General features: G+C 40.2%; 2 protein-coding genes across 2 annotated transcripts; one reads left to right on the top strand and one right to left on the bottom strand.

The window, feature by feature from the left end:
• The first annotated feature begins 6,543 nt into the window (after positions 1–6,543).
• On the top strand, positions 6,544–13,343 carry LOC108145378 (homeobox protein orthopedia). Its single transcript, XM_017270773.2, has 5 exons — positions 6,544–6,961; positions 8,852–9,179; positions 9,336–9,465; positions 12,276–12,363; positions 12,526–13,343. The coding sequence occupies exons 1-5, from the start codon at positions 6,805–6,807 to the stop codon at positions 13,086–13,088; spliced, it is 1,266 nt and encodes a 421-aa protein (XP_017126262.1). The 5' UTR covers positions 6,544–6,804; the 3' UTR covers positions 13,089–13,343.
• A 5,000-nt stretch (positions 13,344–18,343) lies between these two features.
• Positions 18,344–19,400, bottom strand: LOC108145403. Its single transcript, XM_017270802.2, has 2 exons — positions 19,241–19,400; positions 18,344–18,709 (listed from the first exon to the last, which is right to left on the bottom strand). Exons 1-2 carry the CDS (start codon positions 19,302–19,304, stop codon positions 18,585–18,587), a joined length of 189 nt encoding a protein of 62 aa, XP_017126291.1. The 5' UTR covers positions 19,305–19,400; the 3' UTR covers positions 18,344–18,584.
• Between the last annotated feature and the right edge of the window lie 3,182 nt (positions 19,401–22,582).

Genomic DNA, 22,582 nt, shown 5'->3' with positions numbered 1-22,582 from the left:
CGGGGACGAGCAAATAGGAGGGCGTGGCCGGGAGGAGCCATAGGCTGCACTTTTTATTTTATTACGCCTCCATTTGCGGCTGGGCCGAGGAACAATAACAAATGAAAACCGTTTTTAATGAAATTTTTGAACAAGTTTTCCCTCACACCCACTCCGTGGCCCTCATAACGTGAGTGGCAGAGATGTAAGGGAAAGGAGCACACGGAAAAAATATGGGGACCAGATATAAAGTTGTATCAAAAGTAAGCAACTAATTCACTAACAACAAAACACCTAAGACAGCATTACACGCACCAACTAAATATTTGGAATCGATACTATAAAAATCAAATGCCGAAAGAGAAACAATTCTGAATGCAGTACCTATTTTCACATTTTTTTAATTATTTTTTGCAATAGAAAATAAATTATTTGCAAAGTCATTTTTATAAAAACGAAACAATCTATTAAAAAAATACTTTTTAAGCGATTTTAGAAATAAAGAACTTTTAAGTAAATAAATAGTTGAAAAGTATTAAAAAGTGTTGCAATAAGTTCCCTGAATGAAGAAAATGTATTCAAAAACTTTTATTAAATGATCTATTGAAAAAAAATATATATTACATTTTCATTAACACTTGTACATAACTAGCATCCCAAAATTAATTGGAATAAACGAACTGAAATTTAATTTAGCAACACCTCACAACAGGACATTCTAAGTATATGATCGAATTTCAATACCCATTTTTGGTCATGTCAGCGAAAATGTTTGATTATTTTTCTCCGTGTTGGGTGCAGTAATGATGGAGCCGTTGCAATATGCAGATGCCCTGATGAGCCTTCATCAGCCTTTCATTTCCGCCCATTCGAGGCTCAATTGTTCCTCATTTGCCAATCTAGCCATAAAACTGCTAAAAACTTCTTTCTTTTTCACACTCGAACGGAGGAAATGTTTTCGAGGGTTTTTCTTGGGCACACGTTGGCACAAAAGGTGTGTGATTACAATTGTTGTTTGCCCGACCTCCGCCCCCAGGCCACGCCCATGCGTACACATATCAAGCGCCTTATTGTTGTCGTCCGAGATTCGGATTCGGATTGAGATTCAGATGCAGAACCAGATCCCGATTCCCATCCAGAGCCACTTGGCAGTTGTCAGACTTTTGTCAGTCTATTTGTTTGTTTGGCTACAGTTTTGCATAGTGGCAAACACCCTCGCACATTCATGTGGATATGTGAGCATTATCCTTTGTGTCTCCTGTGTGTCCCGGCCGAAACGGTAGCCACTTGGCCATTGTTCGTGCGACCAATTTTTATGTAATTCAAGTGCCCAACAATGTGACAGGTAATTTCCAATGAATTCCTTTGGCCCAGCCACACACACGTGATTGCCCATCTCCTCCAGGTGAAAAGGAGGTGGCCAAATCTGCACCGCAGCACAGAACAGAAGCCGAGCCGCATAATTATTGGGAAGCACTTTTGTCGGCCTCGAGCCGTTTGAAGTGAACAGCGCAGTTCTTTAGCCGCTTATCTTGGCCACAAATTTTGGCAGAACCCGTGTCCCTTCCATGTGTGTCTTTTCATATGTGCTTTAATTTGGCCCGAAGTGAGTGTCAATTTACCACTGATACGGTATATGTGGACCAAGCAGAATAGCTTACTTGGAATACTTAAGGGTTATCAGCCATGGATCTGGAAAAGTGTGCCAGGAAAGGATGGGAAGTCTTCCGGTTTCCCTGAAAATATGCCATTTACTGCCCACGAATCCTTTCTCTAGCCTGGGGACTTAATAAACGTGGCCAATAATGTCGTGCGGAAAAATGTTGGGATACAAAAGTTGGCTGGGCATATTTATATGCGGTTTGAGTCCCTCCCCTCCTTCGCTCAAGTGAATCTCTCAAAACCATTTCTCCCCCCACTGCTATATTAGATTATGAAACTAAATGTCAAACAAACCTCGGCCCATCTCCCTTCGCAGTTGTTTGATTACGTCCACAAACAGTCAAGGATATTGGATAATTCAAGCCACTACGTGGGTGTGTCTGTGTGCAGTAGTATCCGCATTCGAGTGCCTGTGTGCGTTGCCTGAATTGCGGTTGCTAGCCAACCTCAGCAGTTGCTCATTTGCCGCCGCATATTACATTTTGCCAGGCAGCATTTGGGGGCTCAAGCTATTGAAAACTATCTGCAGCCGGAGGAGTTTGGAAAACGATTCCCGTTGGCTCTTTGCTGGCTGCCTTGATGAAAAGATAAAAGAGTTGTTCAGGAAATCTATACAAATTTTGTATTTAATTTTAGTTCATTATAAAGATTTATTAAGGGAGTTGAGCAAAGCTATATCTACAAATTATTTTTATGAAATTAATGAAATTATTGTTTAAATGTATTTTTTATGGAAGATTTTTCAATGCTAGTTAAGTTTTTAAGTTGAGTAAAAACGCTGTTTCGTAAAAATGAATTTTCTAATTATATTTGCCTCAAGCACTCTACTCAATAAAGAAAGAAAAGATAATTTGGTAGAAAATACTTAAAAAGGCTTTTACATAAATTTAAATCAGGGTAGGTTTATATTAACTAAACTTTACTTAAGCATAAAATTTGGTAATAAATTGTATTTTAGCAGGATAGTTCCTTGCCAACCAAACCAATCTCGCCCTCATGCCCCTGCTAATTATAAAAGTCAATCGTTTTTTCCGCCCCACGAAAGCGCTGTTGTCAGTGGCAGGTATAAGCCCCCTTCCCAGTTACAAGTTAAAAGTCAAAATTAAATATCCTAGCCATAAGAAAAGCTATCAGTTCACCTCTAACCCAACCCATCCGTAACCTCCAGGCTATCTTTCATTTTCGCCGTGGCCCCAAGGAATGGGAAGAATATCCGGTAGACAATGGCAGGCAGACTGTAAGTAGACGAAAACTTTTTAGTTGGATTATGTGGAGGGTAAGAATGAACGCACACACACAGCCACTTACCCCTCTGCGCTACTTTGCACCCACACAACGGGCGAAATTCATTTTATTACTTTGATATATTAGATTTAATGGTTAAGAAAAATGTTGCCAACAGCATCTTTCTCCCCCCGGGTTTTCCACCACTTTTGCCCCACACTACTCTATTGTGGAAAGTGGGTGTTTGTGGGTTGTTGTCGTCGTCGCAGTTAACCTTATTAAAAGGTGAACACAGTCATGGCACCAGAGAGAATTGCCACAATGTGTTTACACGCAGCTGCTGCGAGGGTGCGGAGTGGGCTGGGTGGGGGTGGATGTGGGTGGATTTTGGAGGGGGTAACACGATAATGACCTCGTTGGGTTTGGTCCCCTGAGTGTGAGTGAAATGCTGGGACATCCAATGAGCTTTCAGCTGCGCTGCGCATGTCCCGAGAGAATCTCTTAGGCAGAGAGAGAAATTCGTGAGAGTTCCTAGAAGAACTCTCAGCTTTTGGCCATCATCAGCCCACTTTCCCCATTTCTGGCCTCAATTGATGTGCTAATTTAGAAATTACAATGAAGTGCAGTCTTCAATGAGTTTGAGTTTGAGTTTGGCTTTGATTCAATTTGTCATTTCACACTTGGCCTAAATGGCTTTCGGTTACAAGGAGAGGGGTAATAAGAATAGCTCCTCCAGCTAAATTAGTTTAAAGTGTTGAAGAGAAAAGACAAATGGCGCTTTGGACAGGAAAAAGGGTAGAAATATTGATTCACAATGCAAGGGTCCTTATCCTATCATATGTTAGGATATATTACCCATTTCTGAAAAGTTATCGTTATCAAACATTTTAGTAATTAAACGTCCCAGTTCCAGAAACATTTTTTAAAGTTAAATTTATATAAATAAATTCTTTTAAACATGTTCAGTAACACATGTTATTTTAAAATGAAATTATTATAGTATCTTGTTTAGGAACATCGGAGCTATTATTTCGTCCCATTGGCTTTAATATGAAATTAAAACTCATAAATGTAATCAAAACATTTCTATTGACTTGCATTATTGAAAAAATGTATTTTAATAAAATATGTTTGGTTGATTTTTTTAAATTGAACTGAGGATACCCCTTTAACTTAAGTCGACTATACCAAAACCACAAACAAAAAATTTGTTTTCCATGTCATCGTTGTCAGTTAATTACATTTGTTTTCGGATTTGAGAACAATTTATAGATATTACAGCTTATCTTGATGTATGGCCTATCACTAAGTGTACCAAACGGCTCTCCCTTGGATAAAAAAGGGCATGTCCTGGGCTAGATCGAGGATAGGCAATTAGTGAGCTAGCAACCCCCACTCCGGCCTTTTTGGCTGGTTAGCGGTCCTAATGAGCCAAGATTTCGGCTAAGTGCGCTGATGATGCTGCAAAAATTTTTTGGCCGGCATCCCGTATACCATATTAGATCAGAGATTACGGAGCCGCAGATCTGGGCAGGTAGCTATGTCTTAGTCTTTGGATGCCCTCTCCAGCTCTAAATTAAACGAACATGCAATCGGATTTCTGAATGAAATCTGCATACGGAGTGCGTCCTATGAAAATATGATTAAGCGCCTGTGCAGACTAACCCTAATCCCAGATATAGGTCTCCATTTGGATTTCTGGCCTGCGTTTAGGGTCTTGTGTCCTGTGGCGTCATACATCTGGCACATTAATGAGTCCGGTCAACGGCAGCTTTGTCCCGCTTACTTGTTCACAGTTTCGCGGAAATTACGTGTTCATTTATCCCGATTTTCCCGACCGAAGGTGCCGCGATCTTTGGCTTTGTTTGGGTTCAGGGCACAAAGGAATTGTGTAAGTTTCGACAAATTAGAGAACATAAATCCCGGTAGCCGCTTTGTTATCATTGTAAGCGGCGTTTTGGCTCACCACACGCACTCGAGGCATTAGATGGTTTTTTCGGGAACCACTTCTAGCGTTCTTTTGTGTTATGCAACCTGTGGGTGGACCAGGACTCTAGTGCAAAGCTAGGAGGAAAAGAGCCCTGTCTAAGCTACTGCTCAGTGCACATCCCAGATTGTAGAGGATGGCTTAACAACCGCTGTGCTATAATCGTGGCAAAACTAAATGTTAAACAAATATTAGTTTTGGTTATGCATAGTCGGAGTACTAGACTTAAAACTATTTTTTTATAATTTTACAAAATTATGAAAGAGTTCGTAAAAAAAAAGGTAGGTGATTTATTGCAGGATGAGGTTTCGTTGATTTTTTAAGTTTACAAATTTGAATTTAATTTATTTTTTAAGTTAGCTTATTTTCCTTTTTTCAAGACCATCAAGAAAAATCAAGATTCCTGATCTCCGATTTTCGATAATGGTGGTCACCTCAATATATCCCAAATATAAGTCAAATGTAGAACTTTGATTTTCTTTTAGTTGATTACTGCAAAAATATATTGTTTTAAAGTCAAGCACATATTCTGGATTACAACCAATCACAAATAATAATAAAACATTCCTTTCTTGGTTTTCATGAGATTTTCTAAATCAAAAGATTCTATAAATTAGCGCGTGTAATATCCTAGACTTTGCATTTATTTCAAAAAATGTATATAGCTAACTATATAGCAATCAATTTATTATTGGTTTTATACAAATGTTTGGGGCTACTTGACTTATTAATAATGCCAATGAACAACAACAATTTGGATAAGATAAGCTGTCCCGAATCAAATTAATTCCCTTCAATTACATTGAATTGAATATCCATTAGCCAAATCAGTTCCGAACTGTACCTGTGGTCGATCCTTTTCAGCCCAATTCAGAACGGGGAAAATCCGACAAGATGAGATCAGTTTAATCAATGAACTTAGGGTCCGATCCTGCGACAACTCCTTGCTAAGTAAAGGGATTCATTGATCGTTTGGCTTGTTCAATGAAACCTCGGGCTCATTCTCAAGCCATCCTGCCGATCGAGCGATCACGTGGATCCGCGCCATAAATCCAATGCCGAAATGGAAGCGGAACTAATAAACGAGGTCCTGGCAAATGGCCGACACTATTCAGGTACCTGGTAGGAAACCCGGTGAGTTGTTCAACCTGTTTTGTGATTTGTGGATGAGCCGGGAAAAAGGAAGGGTAGTGCTGCAGCGAGAGAGATAGATATAGTGGGTGAGATAGGGAAGGTGAGATAGTTTTTAACAAGCACAATTTTGAAATAAATAAAATTAATGAGCAAACCATGTTAGTTACAACTATCAAATGAGATGAGGGCATGTAAGAGAAAGGTGTCAAGGGAAAGTTGTAGAGAGAGAATTTGATCAGAGAGGGCCAACACCCCTTAAACAAAAGCTACCTGCAACCCAAGCTCACACACACACACACACACACACTGAGCGAGCCAACCCAACACAGATACGCGTTGCGAGGTACTGAGATACTGAGACACTGGGGGAAACTACCCCTGGAGGAAAAGAGCGAGAGCGAGCGAGAGGGCTGACAAGGACGGCAGGACATGGGCGAAAGTGAAGGACTGGGATTCGAGAGCGAGCCTCGCCCATTTCACTTGCAAACAGCCAACGGCCCGTGGACGTATTTAAACCTACGTACCGCAGGAATCGCACTCAGTCGGTGGTTGTTGATCGTCACGAGCGCAACTCGCACTCAAATCAGTCGATTCAGTTGATTCTAGTTCGTCGCAGCGGCTGTGAAATTCAAATCGTCGACTAACCCAATAATTGATAAACTAATTAACCAATTTTCGGTGTGTGCACATCAACTTCTGTGACAATAATAAACGAGCTTCCAATCTAAAACTGGAAACACGCAACAACCCAACGCGCAGCAAGTGAATCAAAAAGCAATCGCAAATCCGTACAGTTTGTGAGCTCTCCCGGTGGAGCTATGATGACCACGACGACCTCGCAGCACCACCAGCACCACCCCATCATGCCGCCAGCTATGCGCCCCGCCCCCGTTCAGGAAAGCCCCGTCTCGCGCCCCCGCGCCGTCTATAGCATCGATCAGATTCTGGGCAATCAGCACCAGATCAAGCGCAGTGGTGAGTTCAACTAAGTCAAAACTTTCAAATAAAACCTTCGAAAAGTGGAAAGAAAGGGGTACTGCGATTGGGATGTTGCAAATTGCCGTCGGCGATCTAAAATAGGGCTCCTCGAAAATTCGAGCACTTCAGCCATCATTATACTGCTTCTGGCAAAGTAAATAATTAATTAATTAATGTTCAAGTTAAAATGTTAAACATTTTCAAAGTCATCAAGGTTCATACTTTTTTGGATTAATACAACATTAAATTGGTGTATGCGTAAGAAATGTTAGGTTCGTCTTACTTATTCAGTTTATTAAGAAATCGGACTTTCTGTTTTATTTTCCACCCAAACGAAACTTGTGTTAAGCGGCATAGACTTTAGTGAATGAAAAACTAAATAATTAAATACTGCTAAAAGGGGGTTCAAAACAAAAATTTCGAGTGAAAAGTAATATCACATGTGGTTTTAAAAAATTATACTTCTTATAATTTTATTAAACACTGATAACCTTATTCTGAAGTTTTAAGATGAGAAGTAGTAAGTGTACCTGTCTGAAAATATGTCGCTTTAAAATTTTCATAATGTTTAAATAAATTATGTACTTGTTTTCCAATTAAGGGATTTGAAGATATTCATAAAGATTTTCAAAAAATAAAACTTGAGACACTTAACACTCACTACATAAACAGATCAAAAACACCATTACAAGGGAAAAGCTAAGCACCAGCTGTGCAAAAAATTATGTTAGACCTCATGCAAAGTCAATGAGCTCTCCCAAATTGATACTCCAAATTCCAACCCCTCCTTCGCCGTTGACCACATCAAAAAGATCCTTTCAAGCATGCACAGACAAGTAGTGAGACGGGTCAGACATCACCTCCCATATAACATACTTCCATATCATATGCAAATTGCTCGTAAAGGACATTTTATCGTAGTTAGTTAGGGACGGGCAAAAACTTTCCGGCAAACACCGACCTCGAACTCCACCCAGAGCAGACGGAAAACATATCATGACAATGGGAGGTGTTCGGCATGTCGCAACTCTTGTTGGGGGCGTGGTCGAGCGGCAGGAGGCAGTTCGCCCAAGGATCGGGCAAAGAAATAAAAAAACACTGTGTATCAAAACATATCTGGCCGGATATATCTCGCAGAGAGAGGGAGAGAAAAGCAATTGCGTCATTAGACCCGTAATTAGATTGAAGTTCTTGGGATGGCGAGCTGGTATGGGAGCTGGTCCGAAATTGCCTGGATGGCAGGATTGTGGAATCACGGCCGGCACCCATTGGCCCAGGTTGCAATTTGGCGACAACGAGCGGCGTGCGCACCGCAGGACACTACATCCTGTGAGCCTCGTAATTTGATGCTCGCTGGAAATTACCTTCTCGCCACAACGGGCTGCGCAAATGTTACGAAATACGATAAGGATACAGATCCAGAACGGGCGTCCTGCTGAGCGGGGACGTGTCCTGGTGCCATTGTGAATCCGATTAATTTGAGGTTCATTAAAGTTTGATTACACGTTTTTCGCCGGCCCTGAAAGGCAGCGTTTTGGGTATTCAACGAATCTCTTATTTGCCTTCGAGCCGTGTGAAAGGATATTTATATGCTCGGAGTGGAGGGGGAAAACTTTTTACTGACTTTATATTTATTTGTTATTGATTGCCAAATCAATTTGCGTAGCTTTCGAGCACTTGAAGGATTTGATTTTTTCGAGACTGCGAATAAAAAGGGGGTTAAAATGCAGGATATAACTACTTCAGTTACAATTGAATGAATTTCAATTTCTGCAGCTGCCGCTTGGCTTTCGATTTTCAAAGTCAAACGCGAAACTTTTTGTTCTGTTCGCCTCGCTCTCGAGTTCAATTTGAAATTGTTTAACTTTTTCCCCCATTCCTCTTTAGATACACCCAGCGAAGTGCTGATTACGCATCCCCACCACGCCCATCCGCATCACATCCATCACTTGCACAGCAGCAACAGCAACGGCAGCAATCATCTGTCGCACCAGCACCAGCAGCAGCAACATCATCAGCAGCAGCAGCAGCAACATCAGCAGCAACATCAGCAACACCAGCAGCAGCAGCAGCAATTGCAGGTTCAGGCCAAGCGAGAGGATTCCCCAACGAACACGGACGGCGGACTGGATGTCGATAACGACGACGAGCTGTCCTCCAGTCTGAACAATGGCCATGATCTCAGCGATATGGAGAGGCCGCGAAAAGTTCGAAGGTGAGTGCAGCGACAATCCGCTTAGCAGTTCAAATCGTATTTACCCATTGTCGGGCTTTTAAAAAACACACAAACAAAGGGGGAAAACTCTTATTCATAGTCTATAATAGAACAAGCATCTAACGAGCCGCCCTTGCCTGCCTTGATTTTTCACAGATCTCGCACAACATTTACAACATTTCAATTGCATCAACTGGAGCGGGCCTTCGAGAAGACCCAATATCCGGATGTTTTCACAAGGGAGGATCTGGCCATGCGATTGGATTTGAGCGAAGCACGCGTGCAGGTAATTCAAATTGGTTTTCGATTCGCGCAATTATTTTCGAATTAAGTTTTAGTCGAAAAGAAATATATCTCTGGTAGCCAAGCTTTATCTCTTCGTTCGTTCGGAAAACTGAAACTCCAGTAACAAGCGAATAAACCACTTTTAGCGTCTGGGAACTTGAATGTCTAGATAAGCCCGTGAAACAATCGGCGAACCCAATTTGTAAATGGTATTTGGAACACTTAAACCCCACTTTGTATACAAACACGCTTAGATCTTTAGTCGGAGGGTTGATGATGTTAATGTTGATGTGGTCGTCGCGTCCCTTTTTAGGGGTTGGACCAAGGACATTAGATATTGTGATTTTCCAAATGATTAAATTGGCCGCGCTCACATGGTGTTGGTATTTTTATTAACTCTACTTTTGGGTAAACAATTAAAGTGGCTTTGGGTGGCTGTCTGCCTGCTGCAGCACACGCGGCTAAATACACCCGACTACACATGTAATTAGGGTGTCGTCCCTTCGCCTGCGATTTGCCCCGAATCGCATACAATTTGATTTCAGTTGAAAATGCTTTCAAACACTTCACATTTGATTGAGCGAATCGCTCAATTTCGATGCTGTTGACAGGGAAAAGGGAAATGGGAAGAGTATCGCTTGGCAGTCGCACAAAAAAGTGAAGAGAATGTAAAACAACTTGACCTAAGCACTCTCGCTGGCTCACATTGGGATTACGGGCATACTCTGCATACAAATTGTCCGTTTCACGGTCTTTATCCGCATCCGCACATCCGCGTTCTCATCCCTCGCGTACTCACTGTGATTTGTATCTGTTAGCAGATTAACTGTAATTGGTCATTGATTCGCATATGCTGAGCGTTTCGGGTACTTGAATAGTAACAGATTTAGAGCTGCCCGCTTTTCATGGCTGTGTTTTTTTTTTCCTGCCCTGAGTTGATAGATACAAAGTATCTGCAGCTTAATCCTCGCTTGTTTTTGGGTTGGTGAGTGGGCAATTATTTTGGGATTTGCATGCTTGTTGTGTGGGGGCAATCGAAAAAAAGGAGTAACCAGCGGCTTAACTGCCGGGTTAAGTCAAATTTTTATTTGCCAGTATGGGGACTTGCAAAAAATATAAAAAAGTATTTGCTAACACAGTCCAAAAACGTTTTATTTTCTTTATTCCTATTGAAAGTTTAAAGGCTAAAATACCACAACGCTCTTTGCCAATTCTTTTTTTTTGAAAACTTTGAACTACTCAAATCATTTATACTATTTATATATATATATATATATATATATATATATATATATATATATATGTATATTGTTTTAAATTGCATCTCAAAAGTTTTTTGAACTTTTTGTCCTTTTAAACTTTACATCCCTTATTTTTTAATTTAAAAAAAAATACTTAATAAAGTTACAAATTCTCAGATGTTTTTTGTTTTGAAAGATACAATTTGACGATTTTATGATTAACATAGTCTCATAGATAATTGTTCATAAATGTTTTAAGACTGTACAAAATTATATATTTGTTGACATCCCTTTCAAAAATATAATTTTTGCCCACTTGCATATCTTTTGCAACATTTTCTTCTTTCGTTTTGATCGCACATGTGTGATAAATGCTGAACGGATATCCGCAATTCAACTTTTACTGCCTGGCTGCTCTGGCACAGTGGTTTAAGTTGCTCGCATTATAATTGCTGCCAACTGACAATTAAAAAGCCCACAAAATCGCACACACATAGAAGGGTATTGAGGGGGATGGGCATGCGTTGGGTGGGTGGCATTTTCCCAGGACACACAGACACACAGGACACAGGACAATAATTGGCAGCAATTATAGCAAGGAAATCGTTGCTAATTTACTACTCGCTCAACTGCACACATTGTTGCAGATTGTGGGTGGGGATGGAAATGGGGATGGGCCCTCTTCTAAGTACAGGGTGTCTATAATTGCAGAGACTCCTCTATTGTCTCGAACTCATCACCGAGTACAGTCGGTTGTCAAGTGATTTCAATTTACAAACAATTAATTTTCCCATCAAATGCTAGAGCCTCTGCTCAGCTCAGATTGAAAATTCGTCCCCCACCGAAAACGGAAATGTATGTGCAGTCAACGCCTATTTTGTGAGGTGGGTGATGGGTGGTGGGTGGTGGGTGGTGAGTGGATTGGGAGGTCGGTCATTCTCAACCCCAAGCAAGTGTCGAAAAATGCATAAGACACCCTTTTTGTCTGAAGAGTGAGACAGATAGACAGAGAGCGTTGCAAATCAGAGCAGAACACTTCCGATTGGATGCCATTGTATTTGACCTCCCCTCCTGTTGCACCCCTTGCCACTACACCCATGTCCTTTGGCTCAGACATTCGAGGCTGGAGATCGCAGAAGGAGCTGTGCAAGGACCATGTGGATTCAACTTTCGAACACACAGATTGATAGATTAGAAAATTGTTCGGTTTTTGGTCAAAGTCAAAGCAATTACAAGACGCTTTGCCTAAAACTATCCAAGTTTAAATTGAATGATACCCTATTTTCTTAAAATGCATACGGGTATTTTGTGTAGTATTAAAAACACTATTAGTTTAAAATTGAAACCGAATAATAATAAAAACTACCATTTTTTTAACCTTTAGTTTTTTAAAATGTAAAAATCAAAGTACTCATAACAGATAGAAATAAAAGATATCGTTTGACAGCTTTCCAGATTAAGTTTTAGATTTTACATAGCTGTAGCTTACTATACCCAATATACCAGGGGTATTCGCATTTGCATACGCACAACTCCAACTCTAAATTTCCTTCTTTTCGTGCACTTGCAGGTGTGGTTCCAGAACCGTCGGGCTAAATGGCGCAAACGTGAGAAGTTTATGAATCAGGACAAGGCCGGCTACCTCCTGCCCGAACAAGGTGAGTTAACCACCCCCAGCGATACGCCCTCCCAGCGATACGCATTTGATTTGTCCGCAAATTGCCAAATTACGTGTGCAACATAATTAGGAATTATGTCGCTTGTGTCACCCCCTCAATTAGGATTTTGGACTAACGAAAAATCGCCCTTGTTGCTTTCAGGTCTGCCAGAGTTTCCGCTGGGCATTCCCCTGCCGCCGCATGGACTGCCAGGACATCCGGGCTCCATGCAGTCGGAGTTCTGGCCCCCGCACTTCGCCCTCCACCAGCACTTCAATCCCGCTGCAGCCGCCGCCGCCGGGCTGCTGCCCCAGCACCTGATGGCGCCCCACTACAAGCTACCCAACTTCCACACCCTGCTCTCCCAGTACATGGGCCTGAGCAATCTGAACGGGATCTTCGGTGCGGGAGCGGCGGCTGCAGCGGCGGCGGCGGCCTCGGCCGGATATCCGCAGAACCTGTCGCTGCACGCCGGACTGTCCGCCATGAGCCAGGTGAGCCCGCCCTGCAGCAACAGCAGTCCGCGCGAGAGTCCCAAGCTAGTGCCTCATCATGCCACCCCGCCGCATGCCACGCCCCCCTCCGTAAGCGGTGGATGCGGAGGTGGCACCACCTTGATCTCCGGCGGACTGATCTCGACGGCCGCCCAATCGCCCAGCAGCGCTGCCGGCGCCAGCAGCAATGCCTCCACTCCCGTGTCCGTGGTCACCAAAAGCGAGGACTGAATGCTCCGTGATATTTGGATTCGTTATGTACATATATATGTAGATATATCTAGTTATACATTTTGGTTATATGGTATAGCCCACGCTTTGTAAGATAAATTGAGCTTTGTCTATGGCCAAAGTTAACGTAGTCGTAACAACTAAAGAATTATCTATCTGTAAGCGATCTTTGAGCGTAATTAGCCTCATGCGAATAGCAATAGAGCGGACATAAAGGATAAAGGTAGTCTATCCACTAAGGAAAACTGTCAAGAAATAAACGATATGAAAAGAAAACTGTTGTCTTTTATGGGAGTTTTAGTGCTCAGTGTGGTGCAAGGAACCAACTAGTTTATGTACATATATTTTAAAAAGATTATGTTCCGTTAACAAATAATTAGTTTTGAACAAAATCAATTAAAATAAAAAAATTTATATTATTGATTTTTCTGAGTATTGCTCATAATTTTAGATCAAAATCAATAAAAATAATCGTTCATAATGATTACAGTTCCTGATATTTATATTTATATTTTAGAATATACCTCAATAAATTAAACGTCGACCAAACATATATAAGTTTCGAACATCTTAATGTCGATTATGCTGTTTATTTTCAAACACCTTTTATTCTTGCCCATATATAAAATAAGATAAACGTATTTTGCAACCATATAGGTGTTCATATATATATATATGTCTATTTCCGAAAGGATGTTTATTCCTCAGTCAAAAAATCAGTGAGAATATAATGTTTTAGGTGCCCAATTATGAAATAAAAACAAGAAAGGAAGCAAACTTCGGCAAACCAATGTTTATATACCCTCCCAGCTATTGCAAGAGTTTAATATTCTTTAAAACATCTCTAAAAACATTGAAGCTATGATGACTTTCATCTCATTTATCTCAGCGCTGTTTTGGCAGCTATATGCTTTCGTTTCCCGATATTAATAAAATTAAAAGCGTTATTCGGACTTATTAAACAATTTCAATATCCAAATAAAAATATATATACTTAATAGGGTCGAAAATGAACTAATGAATCGAATTAAACTATAAATATTTAAACACGAGTATATAAGTTTTTTTTTTATTAATCGTAAAATATTTAATCCTCATATACTGTCGGATAAGGTTTTCAAAACCTCTATACTTCGTACTCCATATTTTGTGCTTCATTGCCAGCGTTAATCACCAGGTCAACTTCCGCGAACCTAAGCAATTTTTTAATTTTGCACAACAGGATCCTCCCTGACTGCCGCTGCCCTGCAAAATAATCGCAAAAAGTTTGTACCTTAAGTAGGGCTTATGGCCCTACAAAGTCTCATTATAAAACGCTCAAATGTTACAATTGATTGTGTACAAACTCGACTCGACCTTTCCTTTGGCCAGAGTCAAATGAAAACGATCTTGGGCCGGGAATCGAGTATAGTCGACCTACCCCGGCTGAATTGAAAGGGCCAGGGCGCGGAGAGTTCAAATCGTACAATAATCTCGATATTATGTCAAATTTGCCAAGCAGCGGAGGAAATGTTGCACAACATGTGAAGAGACTGCGAAGGATCCCAAGAAGTTGGCGAGCAGAGGCGAACAATGGGCCAGAAGGAATCTATCGCATTGTGCCAGACAGCCGTGGAGGAAATGCAATTCAATGGGATGTGTGAGCCAAAGGACTTGCACCGAATTCAAGTGGTGGTGGCTGCACGGGGAGCAGGACGACGAGTCCTTTTGTAGCGGGCCGCATGCAGAGCTAAATGCTATATTGATATCTCGTAATTTGTGCCATAATTACTTTTTAATAATTTCGCACAGCGCTCGGGCTCGCTGCAGGATATCGCATTGTGTGCCCGATGGCCTCAAATTTAATAATAAAACGCCGTCAAGTTCCTGCTCAGTCAGTCCTGTCTAGAGTTCATTCCCTGATTCGAGTACGGATTCGGATCCGGATTCGGGTTGGAATTTGATTACACTTACCACTCGTCGCTTTTCGTGATGGGCGAGGTCAGAGCCAAATTCCCTGAACAAATACAGGCGCACAACAATAATGAGCGAAATGCGCGACTTAACGGATTTGTCACAGTCAAAAGGATATGTCGGGGGAAGGCGGATCATTCACGACCAGTCAGCCAGCCCTGCGTTGTCAAAAGAAGCTCTCATAAAACTCATATGCAATTGCCTTTTCTGGGCGTCCTTTGTGTACAAGGTAGCAAAAGATATCCAGAAAATGGAAGGACCTGCAGGGTGCACTACACTTTTTGCAAGTGGGGATATTGGCTATGCAATTTACATTTGTTTAAATAATTGAATCTTATATAATGAAACGGTCTATTATTATTAAGTTGATACAACGTTTTATGTAAGACATCAAAGGTTTCAATAAAAGGCATTAAAAGTATAATATAATACATTTATAAAAATAAATTAAACAAAAACAAAAATAAAGTGAATAATTTCCAGAAGAAAATGAATTTGAAATATTTGTATAATATAATATGTTTGTAAGCTTGTAAAATGAAATCTTGTATGAAATTCTGAAACTAAAAAGGTTATTTTTGGGTGATCTGAAGATAAATAAGTTATTAATACATAATACATAAATTTAGTTAAAAGAGAATTTACCTATATAAGAGATTAATTTAAGTTTGACTTTGACAATAGTTTTTCCATATTATATCATACATTCCTGTATTCTATCTAGCTTTACTACTATTATATATTTTATTTCTTTTAATTTATGGACTGCTTATCATAGATATACAAATAATATATAATATTATGTTCCGTAAACAAATGTTGCTCTCTTTATGCCACAAAGGGTATTTAATATTCAGTCTGCTCCCAACAGCCTTTCATCTTGTTTCTATCAACGAAAATTCAATAAGTTGAAGTAGATCTTTTATTTGTGCAAGTGTTTGGCCAAGTTGCAATGGTGGGTGGCAAAAAGGGGGCGGGGTAAGCCGGGCCACCAAAATGTCCTTGTGTGTGTTTGTGTGCTCATGGAATTTCATTCTGTGTGCAAATGCAGCGCATCACTCTCTGCGGGCTATAAATATATGAAATTTATCAAGTGGCCCTTCGAGTTTCGCATTTGTGGCTCTACGAAATTGAGTGTCGAGGGCCTCGCCGTCGTCTTTTCCACTTTCCCACTTTCCCGCTTTCCCTCGCCTTGCCATCGTATTTGCACTCAGCTCAGTGCAATTTCACCTTGTGTAGGCACAAATTTTTATGAGAGCCGAATGCTCTTCAAAATGCCCAACACAATGGGTAACGAAAATCAATTTCGTTCTCGACACTCGACACTCGAGCGCATTAAAATGGTAACAGTTACGCAAAACAGGAGCAAGTGGACGCAATAAGAGACGGTGGGCGGTGCACTTGAAAAACTGCCAGCATTTTCGACCCGTCTGTATGTATCCTTGTATATATAAATATGTGCTCAATCCCGGCATAATGAGCGACAGTTGATGATGCACTGAAGTCAACTGAATACAGCGGTAATTAAACAAGTTAAATCCGCTCAACAGACGCTCAGAGAAGATTTCACCTTGCCGTGGAAAATCGTCTTTACGTCCTGCTCTGTTTGCCGCCGTATTTTCATTTCATTTGGCACAGCAGCCGCAACGCTCGTTACGCGCACTTAAAAATTTATTTCGCATTTAATTCATCAAAAGTTGTCAGCGCAGTAATTACACAGATTGTCTGGCTTTCTGTGGGTGGGAGGGAAGACGTGCCTAATGAGCGCCATTTTATGGATGCCACAAGAAGGGAACCGAAGGGCGCTCCGTAATTGCTGTAATTTGTGACCACTTGAGAGGACCCATTCCGACAGAAGGAGTATCGGGTGTCCCTCGATCGCTGATCGCTGATCGCCAGAACATAAATTGCCAACACACCGCAACATGCAATTGCAAAAGAAAACATTTCCGACAGGATACTCTCTGGAAAAAGGTATGCTGGCGACAACTGCGAAACACGATACTTTTGTGTCGATTGCTCCCGCTCCTGCTAAGTATTTCAAAGCGGGCCGACGGCAGATCCTTTCCAGCTGAGACTCCTCAAAAAGGTGAGGATATATGTATGCTGAAGGAAACTCCGGCCTGCTGACTTCAAAATGTGGCTAAGCTGCGCCTAATTTTATCGATTGCCAAACGCTGACAAAACGACTCGTCTCCTTTGGACGTGATTAAAGAAAGAGCAGTGCCCCGTGGTTTTTGTTTACCGATTTTAGTCATAATGGTTTCATGCCTCAGGCATGAATTGGGTATATGCTACATAGGCAGGCAGCTGTTCTCATTAGCCAATGGTCTACGCCGAAGAAATGTATGTCGTCATTTCCCCATTTTAAGATTATAGCTTTGTTATATGTTAACAAATTTAAAAAAAGTTAAAAGTTACCACAATATCAAGGACAAAACTTCTTCATAGGTAAAGCTATGCTGAAACACTTCAATTTGCCACATCCTTATTTTTTAAGGACTAAATTTTCTATTTATAAAAGATATATTAATATATATTTAATTGTATTGAAGTTATACTGTCTTAATCGCACCAATTAAAAGCAAAGTACGTAAATTGTACCTTAAGAGTAACTATAATACATATTATTTTAATCCGTATAAAAGACTTTATTTAGTTTCTGGTAATTTAATTCAATAATCTGTTGCAAAATAATAAATTGTTATGAAAAATTATTTTATTCCTTTTTTTATTACATTGGCTCGAACAGACTTGTTTAATTCCAAATGTACTGATCGAAAATAAGAAGACAATTCCTTTTGTAATGTGTGTAATAAAAACGAGAAAAAGCAGCAATAAAAAATGATCGATAACTTTATAACAAAATTTATAGCTGTTAACCAGAGCGCATAGTCATACCTATAATAATAAATTAAATAAACAAACAAATATATCAAAATGAGCTCGAAACATGGATAGCGGCGAAAAAAGAAATACTATTAAATTAAGTTAATCAAATGTATGCGCTGTGAAATTAGGCAGCTGTTGTATTGGGCCTGTTTGCATTTCCACCTTGCCTTGCGTTTCCCGCTCACAACCACAGGCTCATAAATTATATTAATAAAAAGGCAATGGCAACAACAATGCCTAAAGGGTGGAGGAGGGGGAGGGGCAGCCCATGTGTGTCATTGCTGTTAAACTTTGTTTACATTTTGTTTATTAAACGACGCGGAAAACTAGCGACATTCAGACGAAGTTGCGAGCGTGTTAGAAACTATCGGGTCACACCTGACTGCCAATTCACTACCCCTTTTGCTCAGTAGGTTGTATTTGATTTTAATTAAATTTCCGCAACTTTGTCACAATTTGTTTGTATACTTTAGAGCCCAGCCCTTGGCTTGCGTGTTACTGTTGACGCTTTCAGCTTTTCTGGATGGCTTTGTTTGCCCAGCTCGAGCACGTGAATGTGAATGTGAAAAGTTGAGCCAGTCATTAATTGCCAGGCCAACACCTTGGCAGGTGTCACCCGTTAGGTTTGTGACGTGAAAATTTGGTTGGTGCCTAGTCGTCAAAAATTGGTTTTTTCCCCCGCCGATTGCCTTCAGCCAGCAGCATTTCGTCCTCCGGCTCCATGATTTTCTCCAATTGCTGCAGGACCTGCGGCACGCGTGTCGCATTAGTGCGTTCTGGAAGAGGAAGAAATAGAGTATTAAGAGTAACTAATAAGAATTTAAGAAATTAAATAATATTATTAATATTAGAGGTCTTTGTAAAAGGTTTGCGTTCGGAAACAGGAAGAAAAAAGTATTAAGAGTAACTAATAAAAATGTAAGCTATTAAATAGCGTTATTACTACTACTACTACTATTATTACTACTATTAGATGTAGGTCTATTTAAAAATGTTTGACATACAATATATATGCTTTTATAAAATTCGTTTGAGTTTATACCCTATTAATGAATATAATTTTGACAGAACGATACTTCTATTAAGACCTTTTTTACCCTGTGATTTTGAAAAAAGTTTAAAAAAATAGATAAAGATTCATAAGAATCAAAAAAAAAAATATAAGAGTCTATAAGGATTAGATCGCTCGTTGCTTAAACCTCAAAAGTTGTTATCCGTAAGGTTTAATACGGTGAATATTTGTATATTTTATAAAAACAAACATGAATTGTAGCTTCTTATGATATTTTACTGATATAGAGACTCACCCAGCTCGTCGAATATATCGGCAATAGTTGCCAGCGGACGACCATATTCCTCATGGTCCGCCATGCTGAAGGTGCCTGAAATTTATTCTTTTTCAATTTGTTTTCCTATTGAAACGAAAAGTGTTGTTTGTGTGACTGGAAACGCGATCTGACAGTGTAGGAACTGGCTGCCTGGGAATCGATATCGACGTTCGATACTTTGATTCCTCGCTGTCTATTCTACTATTCTACCGGTTGTCCCTTTTCTCCTGGTGCGCAGTTCATTGTGTGTGTGTGCCAATTATTACGCCTGATTTAATAAACTCAATGAGGCTCTTAACTGCTCTAAGTGGCTGCTAATCGTTTCGGGCAACAAAAAAGCGAGTGGAGAGCAAAATGGAAATAAAATTGTTGTGCGCGCTGCGACAGTGACACATCAAACGAAATGAATGACAATTGGAGCTCTCCTTACCAACCGAGCAGGTCCTTTCGCTCCGGCATCTTCCTCTTTTTCTGTCAGTTCTGTCTGCCAAAAGGGAGCCCCATTCACGCTAAGCCCACCGGAAACGGAAACGCGCCGCAAATTGCAAAGTTTGAGCAGCAGCACTCGCCTGCGCGCTCTGCAAAATTAATTTCATCTTCGATTCTGGTCGTGGGCGCGTTCTATGGCGGGAAATTGGCAGCAATTTTCTTTGCACTCTTCACATTTCCCCGCGATTATAATAAATGCGAATTTCCTCGGCCATTTCCTCGACAGTGGGCAGAGAAGGCAAAAAACAGTTCTGATGAGGCGTGGCCTTGCCCAAAAGGTCCTTTGTTTGAGCGTCGTCAACATCCATGAACTCATATTTCCATGAGCGGAGCCATTTTTTGTTCCCTTCGTCCTGCCGAGGATTTTGGATTTTTATTTTTTTTGTCGCTTTCTGCATGAACAGTTTCAAGGACATGACCGAGAATTCAAGTGCGCGGCACTTGAAATAACAGAAAAATATCTAGGAGAGAAAGGCCCAGAGTCGGACAACAAAGCAGTGTGAAACTGTCATTTGTGCAGCCAAAGTAGAGTTTAATCAGGCGCATAATTACCATGGCTCACGTGTGTGAGCGGACTTAGGACATGTGTGAAAAGGTGAAAGGTGAAAGGTCGAGGGGATGAGGACGTTGTGTGTGTGGGACTCGGTATTGCGGTGCGGCAGCTTATTCAAATTGCTAAATGCTCGCATTATTTGTGCTAATTTGTGGGCAATTTTCTAATGGCTACTTTTCACACATAATACACGGCTATGTGCTAAAGTGTTTCTCGCCCAAGCTGCTTAGGCCAAAGATCTCGCTGAGCCACCTCTTTAGAAACGGCCAAAGTACTTGAGATTACACCGGGTTTCGAAAAGGTCTCGAAAGTAATTTCCCCGCTCGGCAGGGTTGGATTGGGTTGGATTGGGGTTGGGGAGGTCAGAGCAACCACCTCCCCCCAGTTGATGGAACCAAATCTATTAGAGTCAATTAGCGAGCGATTATAATGACTGGCCGGTTCATCCCCCTTGTCACTCAACCAGCCAGTCAATCAGCCCTCCTGCATCGTTTTAAAGTCATTGAAAAATTTGCACATAAATTGCGTAAAGTGCACATTTTTGTTTTGTGTTTTTTGTTCAGCCCTAACACGTTTACACGGCCTCGTCGAGGTCCTGGGCCTGGGCCTGGGCCAGGTCCTGTTCCTGTTCCTGTTCCAATGGGCTGCACCCTTTTGCCTGTTCGTCAACGGCAATCACCCCCAATATACATATGTATATGTGCGTGTGTGTTAACCACGTGAATGCATCACCCCTTTGGCCGTGTAAGTTGGTCTTCCTCCGCTCGGATCGCTCGCTTTTTCTTCTTTATTTTTATTTGGTCAGCGAATGCGAACATTGTCAGCCCAATTTCACACAAAAAATGCAATCAAATGTGACGCTTTTCATTATCCCCGCGATTTATATTTTCATTCAGTCGACAAGCGGGGAAGGGATATTGTGGAAGTGGGTGGGATTGGGAAAAATTTAAATCAATCAATTTAAATTACCTTGCCTGAAGCGGATTTTAAATTGTTCCAGTGTTTCTTTGAAACCCACATTAATTGGGATAAAACTAAAATAAACTCTGAAAAGTTGAAATATTAATAAGTAATTAAACCCTTCTTGGTAAAATATTACTTTGTAATTAAGTTGTATTGCTGGTTTGGCAATGTGCAACCTGAATTCAATAAAATAAAATGTCGGCAATTATATTTTATCAAAGCAATTATGAATTACATACATTTTAATTAAAATTGAATACCTGCTCAATTAAAGAATAGTTATTGAAAATTTTTGTTTTTAAATAATATTTTAACTTAAAAATGAGTTAATACCTTTAAAAATAAATAAGATATGACAACATTTTCTTGATTTTGCGGATTGGGCGGGATTTTAGAAAATAACTTTTAAAATATACATTTGGTTTTTAATCTCTTAAATAAAAGGTATGCAATTATTTTCTGTAAAATAAATGAATGCGTTTAATAATCGTTTAATTTTAAGAAAAAAAATACATATTAAATTTGTTAATTCTCTTTATAAAAGCACTGTTAAACTAGACATTAGTTAAAAAAATGACTATACTTTTTTTTTAATGAATGTTTTGTCTCTTAAAGCACATAATTTAATATAAAACTACACCTTGAATAAAATAAAATAGTTTTGTAAACATTTTTAGTTGGAAAAGCTATAAAAGTGCAATAGTTCAGTGGAATGTTAGGAAGTAAAAACGAAGCAACAATAAAATATTGTAAAATTCGAAGCATATAATAATATAAAGCTGAATTTTTACCAGTGCATATAGCGAATAAGTGAATCGCTTTTCAAGAAACATTTTTCAAGTCTCAGAGCTTCCAACACTTTACGCTTCGGTGCACTCAAGTTTGGATTTTATTATATTCGGATTTTTGGTGGCTTTGCAGCTTCATCGATCATAATTGAAGTGAAAACAATGTGTGTGCTTTGGGGTGTGTGCGATGTCTCCATATAATATGAGTACAAATACGAGTACGAATACGAGTACGACTACGAGTATATGCCAGCGCCTTGAAGAACTTAAAGAACTTGATGCCCTCATTGTTGGTTGGCAGCCAGAGCAGTCATACTAATTGACCATATGGGTCGTTTTGTGCGGCATACTTGAAGCTGGAAGTCGTACATAGGCGAAGGTACTTATGTGCTTTACTCGATTTCGAATATTTGCGCTCTTTATTATGAATTTTAAATCGAATTTGTATGGAAATTAAGAACTGAAAATTGCATTATGACGACGACGTTGTCGACATTGTGTGCGTGTTTATTTTTGTTTTTGTGCAAA

Source organism: Drosophila elegans, unplaced genomic scaffold, assembly GCF_018152505.1.
Source record: "Drosophila elegans isolate 14027-0461.03 unplaced genomic scaffold, ASM1815250v1 contig_520, whole genome shotgun sequence".
Taxonomy (NCBI): Eukaryota; Metazoa; Arthropoda; class Insecta; order Diptera; family Drosophilidae; genus Drosophila; species Drosophila elegans.
The sequence above is the reverse complement of the archived record's forward strand: the minus strand, read 5'-3'. Positions and strand labels throughout refer to the sequence as shown.